This window comes from Hoplias malabaricus, chromosome 13 (assembly GCF_029633855.1).
Source record: "Hoplias malabaricus isolate fHopMal1 chromosome 13, fHopMal1.hap1, whole genome shotgun sequence".
Classification (NCBI taxonomy): domain Eukaryota; kingdom Metazoa; phylum Chordata; class Actinopteri; order Characiformes; family Erythrinidae; genus Hoplias; species Hoplias malabaricus.
Window position 1 is genome coordinate 1,008,692 of NC_089812.1, and position 13,442 is coordinate 1,022,133.

At 44.3% G+C, this 13,442-nt stretch overlaps 1 protein-coding gene across 1 annotated transcript in view; it reads right to left on the minus strand.

The window, feature by feature from the left end:
* The window catches only part of septin12 (septin 12), an 89,248-nt gene extending 76,773 nt beyond the window's left edge, over positions 1-12,475 (minus strand). The window contains exon 1 of the mRNA XM_066641766.1: positions 12,237-12,475. Within this exon, the coding sequence (XP_066497863.1) occupies positions 12,237-12,291 (55 nt within the window). The 5' untranslated portion in view covers positions 12,292-12,475. The remainder of the gene's footprint in view (positions 1-12,236) is intronic.
* Between the last annotated feature and the right edge of the window lie 967 nt (positions 12,476-13,442).

Consider the following 13,442-nt stretch of genomic DNA (forward strand, 5'->3'; position numbering starts at 1 on the left):
GGTGACAGGTTTACCGTAGCGCAAATCTGCTCCAATTTCATTCATTAAAAATGTTATACAGTCATCCATTCCACAACAACACAACATTTCCATTTAATTTTTCAATACATTAATCCTTTGCTGAAGCCGCAGATGACACACGAAGGCCACACAACAAAGAAACTCAGAAATGCAATAAAAATAGTGTTTTTTATGTTTTATTACCATAAATATGCCCAATTCAAGTTTAAGAAAAGCATGATACGCAAAAGCTACACATTTAAAAACGTATCTTAAAATATATTTGCTACATTCAACACTTTAAATATTAAAATAGCAGCAAACAACTGGACAAATGTCTTTGTAAAAATATAGTGGAGTAAATTTAGTCCTAAGAAGAGAATCTCAGTCGTCACACTCCACTGACAAAAATAACACTTTCTTCATCTAAATCACCTTTGACAAACATTTATAACTGCTCTGTTGTGCTCGTCTTCGTTGTGCAGCTGCTCTTTTTGGGCACCGGAAGTCACGAACGGGAGAGGGAGTGTGTTGCTGAAGGTCCTGATGAATACAGAGCATTTATTTTGGTCAGAGATGCTGGTGCCAATGTCAGATATATCACCTTTAAGTAACTCATATGTATGATATTGCCTGTACAATGATTATTTTATATAGTTTTCCAGTGTGCTGCACTCCCTCTGGATGTATCAGAGCATTGGTGCCATTTTAAACATGGCCGTCCCCATGTGGAGCACCCGCTCCAAGGAGCAGAAACCTGTTCACTCAGGGGACTACACCACAATATGATCTCATCTGAAATATGAATGTAAAAACAAGCCATATTCAATTTCACTGTATTGTTTACTGCATTTTGTTGGTAGAAATGACTTATTGCTCTTTTAAAGGACCAGGGCTGATGGCCGTACTCATTTCTGACAGAAAGTGCATCTTAAATCCAGTAAAAGTCCAGTTAAACACACCACAGTCCAGCATATGGTGGATTTGTTTTGTCACGCGCAGCTTTTTTACAAGAAGGTAGTAACCAACGAGACCCCTAGCATGTGTCAAGCATTCAGACTGACACTGCTATTACATCAGCACACATGATTTTCCAGGTTTTGCTTTGGCTTGAGGTGTTGAAAGTTTTAAAGGGAAGGGTCTCGTGCATGGCTAACGATAGCCCCGGGGCTGAGCAGGGAAAAAGAGAGGCCTTGAGGGGAGAACCAAGCAAGAAGGAAACATGAAGCCATCTGGCTGTAAACTTCTATGATCCCCAAGAAAGCTGTGAGGGCAGGCACCACTCCTGATCAACACCATCCCTCACACATCCACCTGAAACAGATTTACACAAGATTTACTCCTGAAGACCCTCAGGTCTTGGAAGGGTCTTGGTGCTAAAGGTGTGGCTCCTAATCTTGTTCGACCCTTGCCCTGCAAATTTTCTCCTTGGTCTGAAACACCTGATCATACTTATCCAAGCCGCCCTGAGCTGAATTTAGTGAGCGTTCCCACACTTGCCGAAGACATTCCTATAACTTCCATATTAAAACAGATCAAGCTATGATAGGGTGCTTGTCTGCTTTGAAGAAACCTTTGGTACTCGCTCTTTTCTTAATGAGGACGTCAAAAGAATATCTTTAAAATCTCCACAGAGTTAAACCCAATACACTCAGACTGTTCCACCAACATGGGACTGGTTCAGTTGTCATTCGCACATTTCCAACATCAACAGAACCAGAAAATATGAGTTTGCTCCCAGTGGGAAGGTTCTTTAGCATGAACCGTAAAGATGAACGTGGGCACGTCGAGCTAAAGACGCTCCAGAAAGAGCACAGAGCCTCAAAGAAAGAGTAATCATCTTTGGGGTCTTTGCAGCACGGTATATTCTCCTCAGTGGTGTGCTGGGTGAAAGAACAACAAACAAGATGCATCTTTAAACATATTCATTTTGAAATAGGAAAACGTACAACGGGAAATAACCCATTATCTGATTTCTGCTTTGGAAATAAAAATGGGTAAATGCTGCATCTCTTTATGTCCAGGGCTGTGGTCAAAGCACTAGCCCTAATCTCTTTTAGCATATACACACGCACACACTGATTCAGCCACAGCAATTCAGGAACTGAGCAACCCCACAAAGCTGATGATGTATCCTGGGTTCTCATTAAAACTAGTGGAAACACAGGCTGATTCACTAAATAGCACCAAGGATCAGGAATCTTGAATGGAACCATTTCAATAAAGAAAAGTTCATGTGAAAAGGGCTAATTGTAGGAGCATTTCTTTAGTGTTGGTAACAGAACCTACAACAGAGATGTTCCAACAGGACGGCGAGGGGGTGGGGGAGGTGTTTGGGGTGAAGTGTGAGATTGCGGAGAAATAAATCCGTTATAATTGTTTTAATAATAAACAATCAACGTTAGTGTCATTCAGAAACGTAGCATCGTGGATTTTATGGGGGCTCTGGAAAACAGTTTGACTGCTTCTGAACTGCTGGTTAAAATGATGCAATGTTTACCACTATTTTACAGCCATCAAAATTCCATATTAAACCTCCTCTGCTTTTGGATTATAAATAAAACGAACCTCCATGTGTCTACTGAGAGTTCACATGGGCCTTTAATGATAGTAAAATAGTGCTGAAGTCTAGCTCACTGCCTCAAATGGATTTTAAAAAGTGTGCTTTAGGAGTAAACTTTAGTAACAGTGACTCAGTGCACCCTCTCAGATTTAAGACACGGCAAACCCCTCAGACGTCTGGTTCCTATCACCACCACTCTGCGAAATTCTTAGATTTTCGAGAAGCATTCCACATCAATCCACTGTCAACGACTTTGTTTACATCTTAACAACCTAACCCCAGCTATGCAGGATTTTTGAGAAATCAGTGACAGCTCTGGATAAAGACGTCTTCTAAATGAATAAAAGTGACGGTAATAAATGCTCTCCAGGGACTCGGAGCTCTGAAAGCGGAGCAGAGGCTTGACCAGGCGTTTAGGGGCTTGTCTGATCCTGTTCTGGAGGCTTTCTGCTGCCCCCCTCCCTCTCTCCTACACATTCCTCTCAGGTATTCTCTGATAACCCTCGCTCACAGCTCAGTTCTACCTTAAGAGACCACCTCTGCACTATCCGGCACATCTGGATCCTGAATTCCGAGCCTCTATTTTCAGTTCTGTGTTGCAAACAAGGCCCAGGGGGGCTATGAAAAAGGTTCACACTACACACTGTAGAAAGGGAAGTGGTTGAAGTGTTGTTAAGGTCTGGATAGAAGTGAAAATGAATGTGGTTGAGGTATTTCTTGCTTAGTGTTGGGACGTTTACAGTGTGTTTGGGGCTGCTTCTGATTGGTCGAATACATGTACTCATCTGTTGGTAAATTAAAGAACCAGTAAATTAATCAGCAAATATTTATGAACTCGTTTTTTGTAGTCCTTGCATGATTTATGATTTATACTCCTAGAAGAGTACCCCACCCGAGGGGTCTTCTTGGCAGTGCACAGTACAGAAGATCTGACAGCATTACAGCTGTTGCGCCACATAAATGAAGAAACATTGACTGATTGCTCTGTTAAAACCACATGGTTGATGATAATAACTTTTACAGTTGTAGTTGTATAAGACAGGGGTCAGTAATAAGCGAGCTGTGGTCCGTGTCCAGACCCTGACACTGTCCTATCCAGGGCTGGACTTATAACTGATAAACTACTGAGAAATATTTCATTTTGAATGGAGAGTTTATTTTTCAATGGTGTATGTTTTCTAGACATTACGGCACAGGTTTAAAGATACAGTAAACTCACAAACCAATTGCATGTGTTGTATATGATCACATGTGACGCTACTCAGCCAATCAGATAGATCCATATTAATTGATCTCATACACAAATTCAAGAAATTAAAGAAAATACGAGATCTGTGCATCATGAGGAACTCCAGACAATATTGTCCCAGGTCAATAGAAATAGTCTATGGGACAAGATAAAAGTTCCAGGAGATCAGTCCAGGAGGACAGTCACCAGTCGGAAGTTCTCAACGCTCAGCTGTCTGTTTACGGACAAATCCCCGCCCTTCAGCCATGAGAACATTCCATTTAGAGTTATTTATTAACAATTATTTCAGTTCCATGTAAAAACTGACAGATATTGTTGAAATATATAGAAGTGTAACTGTAAATATAATTAGATTTGACATTCAGTTGTTGTTAACTACATGAAACATTGACATAACTAGGGCACATCAACATACATCAACACAGGACATGGCACTGATCGTAGTGCAGGTTCGACATCGGGCTGGTTTCCCAGACAGGGATTAAGCGTAGTCCTGGACTATATCTTCATTTAATTTGGAAATTCACAGCTCAAACCGCTGTGTATTCCAGGACTAGGCTTAATCCCTGTCTGGGAAACCATCCCATTACGATGTTGGATCTTGTCTTGAAATGTTCCCAAACTGGACCTTAATGAAATTTAATGAAATACCCCAGTTTTATGAGATAAAAGTATCTTTCAGCCCTGTTTAACTCTCTTAGAGGCACTCCCTCACATCCTCCAACACACTACTGTTCTTTCCTTTGTTTTCAATCCCACATAATAACATCACAGCGGTGCCAAGACACATGCATCCATGTAAGCAGAGTTCATTCTGAGAAACAAAAACCACACGGAAGACGCAAAAGCCTAGAACAAGAAAGCACAGTTCAGAAGGTGTCAGTTCACTGCTTCATTAGCAGCAGAAGAGTCAGGAGGGCATACAGTAACAAGTCTGAGCCATAGGCCGGAACTCGCTGCCAAATATTTCTGCTTTCTATTTAGGAAACACCACAGATCCGTTTACAACATGACGGCTGTCCGTTCATTAAGTTCTTGGTATGAATCAAATCTAATCTAATAATCCTGCAGGGAAATTTATAAAAGGTTTTAGGAGGTGAAGCTGTGATGGTATATGACGAAAACATTAGCAGATTTTGATCATTAGTTTGTTGCAGTTAGTTAAAAAAAAGCCAAAAAATAATTAGTAACACAAGTAGGTTGAGGAAATTTGAGCATCGCACTGTGGGAGAATGTGGATTCCAAGACATTAGTCATCCACCCTACAGCTCGGATTTAGCCCGAGTTATTTCTACCCGTTCCCAAATCTGAAGAAATACGTCAAATGGGAACGTGATTGTGGAATTGAAATGCTAATTACTAGATTAAAAGTACAGAAATAAATATTAAGTGTGATGACTAGGTCTGCGCCATATTGTTTTATTCAAGATAATGTAACTATAACTTTTAACCAATTAAATAAAATCCATATTGTGATAGCGATATTCTGACTTTATGTAATGACATGGGCATCAAGGTGGTGCAGCAGGTGGGTGTCGCAGTCACACAGCTCCAGGGACCTGGAGTGTGAGGAGTGTGGTGTGTTCTCCCTGTGTCTGCGTGGGTTTCCTCCGGGTGACTGTCTGGGAGGAGTGTGGTGTGTTCTCCCTGTGTCTGCGTGGGTTTCCTCCGGGTGACTGTCTGGGAGGAGTGTGGTGTGTTCTCCCTGTGTCCGCGTGGGTTTCCTCCGGGTGACTGTCTGTGAGGAGTGTGGTGTGTTCTCCCTGTGTCCGCGTGGGTTTCCTCCGGGTGACTGTCTGGGAGGAGTGTGGTGTGTTCTCCCTGTGTCCGCGTGGGTTTCCTCCGGGTGACTGTCTGTGAGGAGTGTGGTGTGTTCTCCCTGTGTCCGCGTGGGTTTCCTCCGGGTGACTGTCTGTGAGGAGTGTGGTGTGTTCTCCCTGTGTCCGCGTGGGTTTCCTCCGGGTGACTGTCTGTGAGGAGTGTGGTGTGTTCTCCCTGTGTCCGCGTGGGTTTCCTCCGGGTGACTGTCTGTGAGGAGTGTGGTGTGTTCTCCCTGTGTCCGCGTGGGTTTCCTCCGGGTGACTGTCTGTGAGGAGTGTGGTGTGTTCTCCCTGTGTCCGCGTGGGTTTCCTCCGGGTGACTGTCTGTGAGGAGTGTGGTGTGTTCTCCCTGTGTCCGCGTGGGTTTCCTCCGGGTGACTGTCTGTGAGGAGTGTGGTGTGTTCTCCCTGTGTCCGCGTGGGTTTCCTCCGGGTGACTGTCTGTGAGGAGTGTGGTGTGTTCTCCCTGTGTCCGCGTGGGTTTCCTCCGGGTGACTGTCTGTGAGGAGTGTGGTGTGTTCTCCCTGTGTCCGCGTGGGTTTCCTCCGGGTGACTGTCTGGGAGGAGTGTGGTGTGTTCTCCCTGTGTCCGCGTGGGTTTCCTCCGGGTGACTGTCTGGGAGGAGTGTGGTGTGTTCTCCCTGTGTCCGCGTGGGTTTCCTCCGGGTGACTGTCTGTGAGGAGTGTGGTGTGTTCTCCCTGTGTCCGCGTGGGTTTCCTCCGGGTGACTGTCTGTGAGGAGTGTGGTGTGTTCTCCCTGTGTCCGCGTGGGTTTCCTCCGGGTGACTGTCTGGGAGGAGTGTGGTGTGTTCTCCCTGTGTCCGCGTGGGTTTCCTCCGGGTGACTGTCTGTGAGGAGTGTGGTGTGTTCTCCCTGTGTCCGCGTGGGTTTCCTCCGGGTGACTGTCTGGGAGGAGTGTGGTGTGTTCTCCCTGTGTCTGCGTGGGTTTCCTCCGGGTGACTGTCTGGGAGGAGTGTGGTGTGTTCTCCCTGTGTCTGCGTGGGTTTCCTCCGGGTGATTGTCTGTGAGGAGTGTGGTGTGTTCTCCCTGTGTCTGCGTGGGTTTCCTCCGGGTGACTGTCTGTGAGGAGTGTGGTGTGTTCTCCCTGTGTCTGAGTGGGTTTCCTCCGGGTGACTGTCTGTGAGGAGTGTGGTGTGTTCTCCCTGTGTCTGTGTGGGTTTCGTCCGGGTGACTGTCTGTGAGGAGTGTGGTGTGTTCTCCCTGTGTCTGCGTGGGTTTCCTCCGGGTGATTTTATTATTATTATTTACTGTGAAGCTTTAAGGGTAATTTTTGTTGAATTGTTTACATTCATGCATCACACTTTCTGCACAGTTTTGTGGAAAATTCATTTACATTATTAATTTTTTACAAATTCTAATCTGTGCAAGTTACAGATGTTTACAAAATAACCAAATATTTACAGATTTTGTTTGCTTGTTTTTTTTACTGAATGTTTGAAACCAAACACTTATATAAAAATATTTTACCTTTTCTTTTGTTGCAAGTGTATTTTAAAATAAAATATTTGTCACTTTTTGTCCCATCGCCAAGGAAACCTTTATCAAAAAAATATCCTGAAATATTGCAACGTTGTTTTCGGCCCATAATCGCCAATCCATAGTGATTACACAGGAAAATATTATAATATATTAATTCATTGTTTCCACTTCAGGGTCGTGGTGGGTCCAGAGCCTACCCGGAATCGCTGGACGAAAGGCAGGAGCGCACCCTGGAGGTGGCGCCAGTCCTGCGACACTAACAGCAGTGCCAATGTGCCGCCCTATATAATATATATATTTAATTTAATGTTTAATATGTTTTTTTTTTATATTAGAATCGTGAACATCGCCTTTGAATACTGAGAATATTCACAGTACACTGTGAAAAGCATAATGTGGTGTAACAGTAAACTATCCAACAGATCCCCCTCTACAGGAGCCCCTTCAGTTTTGGATGGATGTGTATTTTATCCAGAGAAAGATAACCCCAACAAGCTCCTACACAACCCCTCCATAAATCACCATCACTGAGTAAAGGCCAAAGAGCTGTTACCCAGCCTTCTTTTCCCTCAATGACCTTTTTCATGGAGACCACAGAGCAGACTTCTGCGTCTGTGGACAAGAGAGACCAGACGGCAGCTTGTCTGCTCCACGGCGGTAAGGAGAGGCAACCTTACTGCAATTACCTCTGGAATAGCCCTGTTATAAAGCAGACATACTCAGACACAAGCTCAACCTCATACCATTTAACCCCTCTCTGATCTGGCCGAGCTGTTCTGGGGCCCCCGTGGCCCCTGAGATCTTTTCCCTGCACCAGTGCCTTAATGCTGCCAGGAATGTACGAACGGCACTGAAAGAAAATAGCCGTAGCTTACAGAAGTCTTTGTGTTCATATTTTCAGAGCTTCATGGTTAGCTTCACTAAAGAGTCAATGATCTCCAGCAGCCTCTGAAAACTAGGTCTTCGTCCATCACAGTCCTCAGCGCATCCTGTCACAGGTACTACACCATCACCATCACTCCAGCTACTCGCAATAGTTTGATCTGATTAGGGCCGGACGATATGGCCACAATTTATATCACGATATATTTTTTTAATTTAATGGTCGATACGATATAATTGCAATATCGATACGAATAGTATAAAAAAAACTTCAGAATAACTTCCACAAATAAACAAAAGCATGACATCACTGTCAAACACACTCCTCTTAGCATTTTAAATATTAATAATTTAAACCAACTATAAAATTGTGTGTAATGAACTGACGGAAGTGCCCGTGTGTGTGTGTTGCCCTGTGAATGACTGGCGCCCCCTCCAGGGTGTATTCCCGCCTTGCGCCCAATGATTCCAGGTAGGCTCTGGACCCACCGCGACTCTGAACTGGATAAGGGTTACAGATAATGAATGAATGAATAATACTAATAAACAACTAATAATGTAATAAAAATAAAAATATTATGAGAGCGGTGTCTCAGTAACGTCTCATGCTGGGATCAGTGCTGAAATAGTGACACTCCTGTTTATCTGCAGCTGAACTAATAACAGAGCTCCACTGATTCTCACCAGCGCTCACAAGCTGCTCAGTTTCGATGCTGGAACGTTTTCGTATTCACCTGAGCTAGACGTATCTCTCCTTTCAGTCTGATGCTGTTTCTATGAGTTATAGGAGAAGCTCCCAAGCCATTAATGAGCGATGGTAGAGCAGTAACATGGTCCTCAATGTCAAGGCTCTCTTGTAACAAGAATCTCATGGTTGAGATTCAAAGTATGGGTTTTGATCACCAGGCCACATCCTCCAGAGTCTCAACAGGGCGACCTTTGAGGAAATTCGGAGTCAAAAAAATTAAGGAAAATCTAATTTACTTTGGTCAAATTTCATAAGACCCTCCTGGCACCACCGACTTCCAAGATTGAGGAGTCGGAGCACATTCCGAGCGCATTTCTTTTTTTAATTGGCTCGCATGCAAGGCGTCCCGTCGGTAAACACATCTGCTCGGCAGAGGAGTGAGGATTAATGCAGATTGTGACTATCAGCCTCCAGCATCACAGTCTCAGAGTCTCCAGCGGCTGAGTGGCATTCCTCAGCGTTATTACGGCCCGGGTGGGGGTGGTATGAGGGCTCGTCAGATTTGTTTGTTTGCGACGCAGAGGGCAGTTGCTCTAATGGTTCTTGGCTGGGAACGTCCGATTGGTATGCTTCGTAGGTAGACGTAAACAAGCCCACCACTGCGAGACTCTGAACCGAACTGAAACGATGCCTTAAGACAAAGCTAAAGCTGGAGTTGAGTGATTTTAGGAGAATAAAGCTAAGAGTTTACAGTCTGCTGTTCTTCTGAGGATCCTGATAGAGATCTAAATTGTGGTTATTATCTAGAACTCAAGATCCAGGCTTATTTCATGGCCGAGACCATCAGGCCTGTGTTTTGGGGGGTTTTTCCCCTGGTCTGAGAAACATTTGATACAGAGAAGACTGCCATTAATCTGTGGTTGTGCTGAAACAGCAGATGAAGGCTTGGTTGCATCTGATTGGCCAAAGCTGCACAATGGTTTCCTGCTAAAGTTTGGGCGTCTTTAACGATTTAAAAAATGATCTGCTGATATTTCCAATGTTGAAGCCTGTGGAATATCACATATTGGACGATAAAACAAAGAGAACGTGGCCTGTCCGTGTGAAAGGACACATTAATATCTCTCTGTGTGTGAGACATTGTTTATTGAGTTAAGTACCTCAATAAAAACACTGAAATTGTTCCCACAAAGTGGCAAATAACAGCATATTTAAGCATAGCCCTGTAGAGGATGTGTTCACTTATTTTCACTGAGTAAATGATTAAAACAGGCCTTTCTTAGAGCAGTGTCCAAGCATTTGCTTCTGACCGAGTGGTTCCTAATGGAGTCTCAGGCGAGATGCTCTTCCTAAAGCCAGTGAAGAGGCGTCCCAACGGCAATGAGTCGACGACAGGAGTTCAAATATAATAACAGTCAGGCTTTTACGCCGTGGGCTTAAACTAATTTGTTTTCCTCCTCAGATCAACACCTGTCTAAACACTGAGGTGTAGAGAGAGAGAGAGAGAGACAGAGAGAGAGAGAGAGAGAGAGAGAGAGAGAGAGAGGGAGAGGGAGAGGGAGAGGGAGAGAGAGAGAGAGAGAAAGGAGGAACAGACAGAGCAAGGAAGAGGAGACAGAGAAAGACAACAGGGAGAGAGAGAGAGAGAGAGACAGAGAAGGAGGAACAGAGAGCAAGGAAGAGGAGAAAGAGAGAGATGAAGGGTGAGAAAGACAACAGGGAGAGAGAGAGAGAAAGAGAAAGGAGGAACAGACAGAGCAAGGAAGAGGAGACAGAGAGATGAAGGGTGAGAAAGACAACAGGGGGAGGGAGAGAGAGAGAGAGAGAGAGAGAGACAAGGAGGAACAGAGAGCAAGGAAGAGGAGAAAGAGAGAGATGAAGGGTGAGAAAGACAACAGGGAGAGAGAGAGAGAGAGAGAGAGAGAGAGAGAGAGAGAGAGAGAGAGAGAGAGAGAGAGAGAGCGCTATTGTTTGGTGGACCCCTTGAGTGTCGGCCCATGACAAACACACTGGCGTTTTCCACAGAAGTCCGTGGTGGATCCAGCAGAGGACACCGCTTTTCTAGGCCTCGGTTTTGTCTGAATTCGGCGGCGATGTAAATACGAGGGTGAGTTTATGAGCTCTGGGAGCTAATTACAGTCCCACACCAGAGGAATGTATGGCCGCTCAGAGTCAGGAAGCCAACAAAAGCTCTCACTCATCTCGTCAAAGTCGGCTTGTTTATGCTCCGGCGAGAAACAAACTGAGCAATCACCGCACTCCTGAAGCTCCACACTCCACACGCACGTACACACAGTGCAAAGAGTAGCTGAATGTCCACCAGCACAGGAACTCAACTGATTCAGGCTCTAATCTCATCAGTCTGGGGTTTGTTCGGTCTCAAACTAATCAAAAAAATCATTAAAGTAAACGGTGATTGAACAAAAGTAACAAAGATCAGGAGCTGAGTCTCTAAACTTAAACAAACAGACCCCTAAAAGAAGCATGTGAGGGTCTACTGGCAGAGTTTCTGTGTGTAGGAGCTTTTAAAGGGTCTAATTTTCCCAAAACCTCAAAAAAGGGAGGTGTGAACTTGATTGGAGGCCGTTAAACCCAAAAGTGAGAGTTAGAATGTAATTAAAGTGTGAGTGGATCTCATCCCAAAATGGTGCCTCTGAAATTGCGTATAACACACACACACACACACACACACACACACACACAGTATATATAGTATAAGGCCAGTGATTGTGCACTCTATGACTCTGTGGATACACTGCTTCATTGACTTTAAAACTGAATGCACATTACAGCCACCATCATCACAACCCAGCCATTCAGAGCCCACAGTGAAGTCTTCACTGTCCACAACCGACAGTAGAGCTCTGTCTGAAAAGTACAAACAATACTTGAAAAGTAAAGGTATCCAGGCAAAGCCAACAACTTCTGGAGCCGCAGTGAAACTTCACACAGGTTGTTTAGGCTCTAAAACACTGTTTCTGATCTTAAATAAAATACTAGAGCCCCAGAAATCACAGCTGTGAGAAGAAGCCTGAGAATAACTCACAGAACTGAGTGGAATTAAACCACAAAAGAGGATTAGTGTAACTGAGAGGCACAACTACAACTGAACTGAAGTGGCAGACACTTTTTAGTCCTCTACTTTTACAGGCTCTATTTTCCTCATGGTATTATCTTTTAGTGAGAGCTGTGTGCAGACAAAAAAGTAGAGGAATAAACCCTAAAAATCAGAGTTGGCAACTGAATATAAATCTAATGTGGAGCTACACATAGAATGGAGACACTTTGGCTTCTGATTACTTCAGTATATTCCTATAAATGAGAGCTGCCGCCCAAATAAACCACACTTTTGAGTTCATTTGCAGTGAAAACCTAATTCATTCGAGTCCTACAGAACATACAGCCTCCAATTCCCAACTTCAGTTTCTATAATTGTACGCAAACCTACGTTAACTCTTGTATTTCCTATAAATGTTTATGTTTTTAATGCTTCACGCTGAGCTACAAAAGAGGCGTCAAACAAAACATAAACTCACCCTCAAAATCAGACAATATCCCCTCGAGGTGGTCATTCACCGAAATATCTGACATCCTGACTTTATGTCCACAGAGAAAACAAAGCCCCAGCTTCTGTGGAGTTCAGAAGAAGAGAAAAGTTCACTCAGAAAATAACTCAGCTCCTAAAGTACGTGTGTAGTCTATAATCGGATTTATATCTCAGTTTACAACACGACTAAAGCCAACTTCGTATCTGTAGAGTATCTGAGTCACCTTCGAGTAACTCACTATCAGTCCGCGCTCAGGCGAAGCCACGCCCACTCCGCGTCACTCCCTGCCTAAGCCCCGCCTCTAAAGCGGAGTGGGGGTGAAAAATGTTTAGTTGTTTTCCTCTATTCCCGCCTGTACTGACAGCACTGTTCTAAAACCACACCCCAATCATCCGTTCATCCCCTCATTCATTCATCTTCTCTATCCACTTCATCCTGATCAGTCAAGTTTACTCCAGAGCACCCCTCCATTGCAGGGCATCACATAGTCACCCAGTCACACACCCTCACACCTGTGGGCAATTTCTCCCAGTCACACACCACTCTGAATGATCCCAAGTATTAGATCCGTCTCTCACTCCAAAAATCAAAGTTGCACTGGTCCAGAGCCTAACTTAAGGGGTGTTGTGAGGGGCTTTAAGCACGATCTGTTTCCTTGAATATAATTATTGAATTAAAGGTGCTATATACAAAATCCATCCATCCATCCATTATCTGTAACCGCTTATCCAATTTAGGGTCGCGGGGGGTCCAGAGCCACACATTCACTCACACCTACGGACACTTTCGAGTCGCCAATCCACCTGCAACGTGTGTTTATAGAACACACCAACTCCTCACAGACAGTCACCTGAAGCGGGAATCGAACCCACAACCTCCAGGCCCCTAGAGCTGTGTGACACTACCTGCTGCACCACCGTGCCGCCCTATATACAAAATGCTATACTTTAATATAGCACCAATGAACTCATTTCTATTTAAATGTATAGTAGAGTAATGGAATCCTGAGCAGAGAATGAATTCATAAACCCTCTGTGTGTGTTGTTCTCTGATCTGGGCTGGGTTGGCTGCACATGGATGGGTGGATGGAGGGTTGGCTGCACATGTGTTTTAGTCTCACGCTGTGGAAAAGCTGGCCGTCCCCACGTTTTGTTTTGTTGTCCTCAAGAGACGAGACTGAGACGTTAGTTCAAT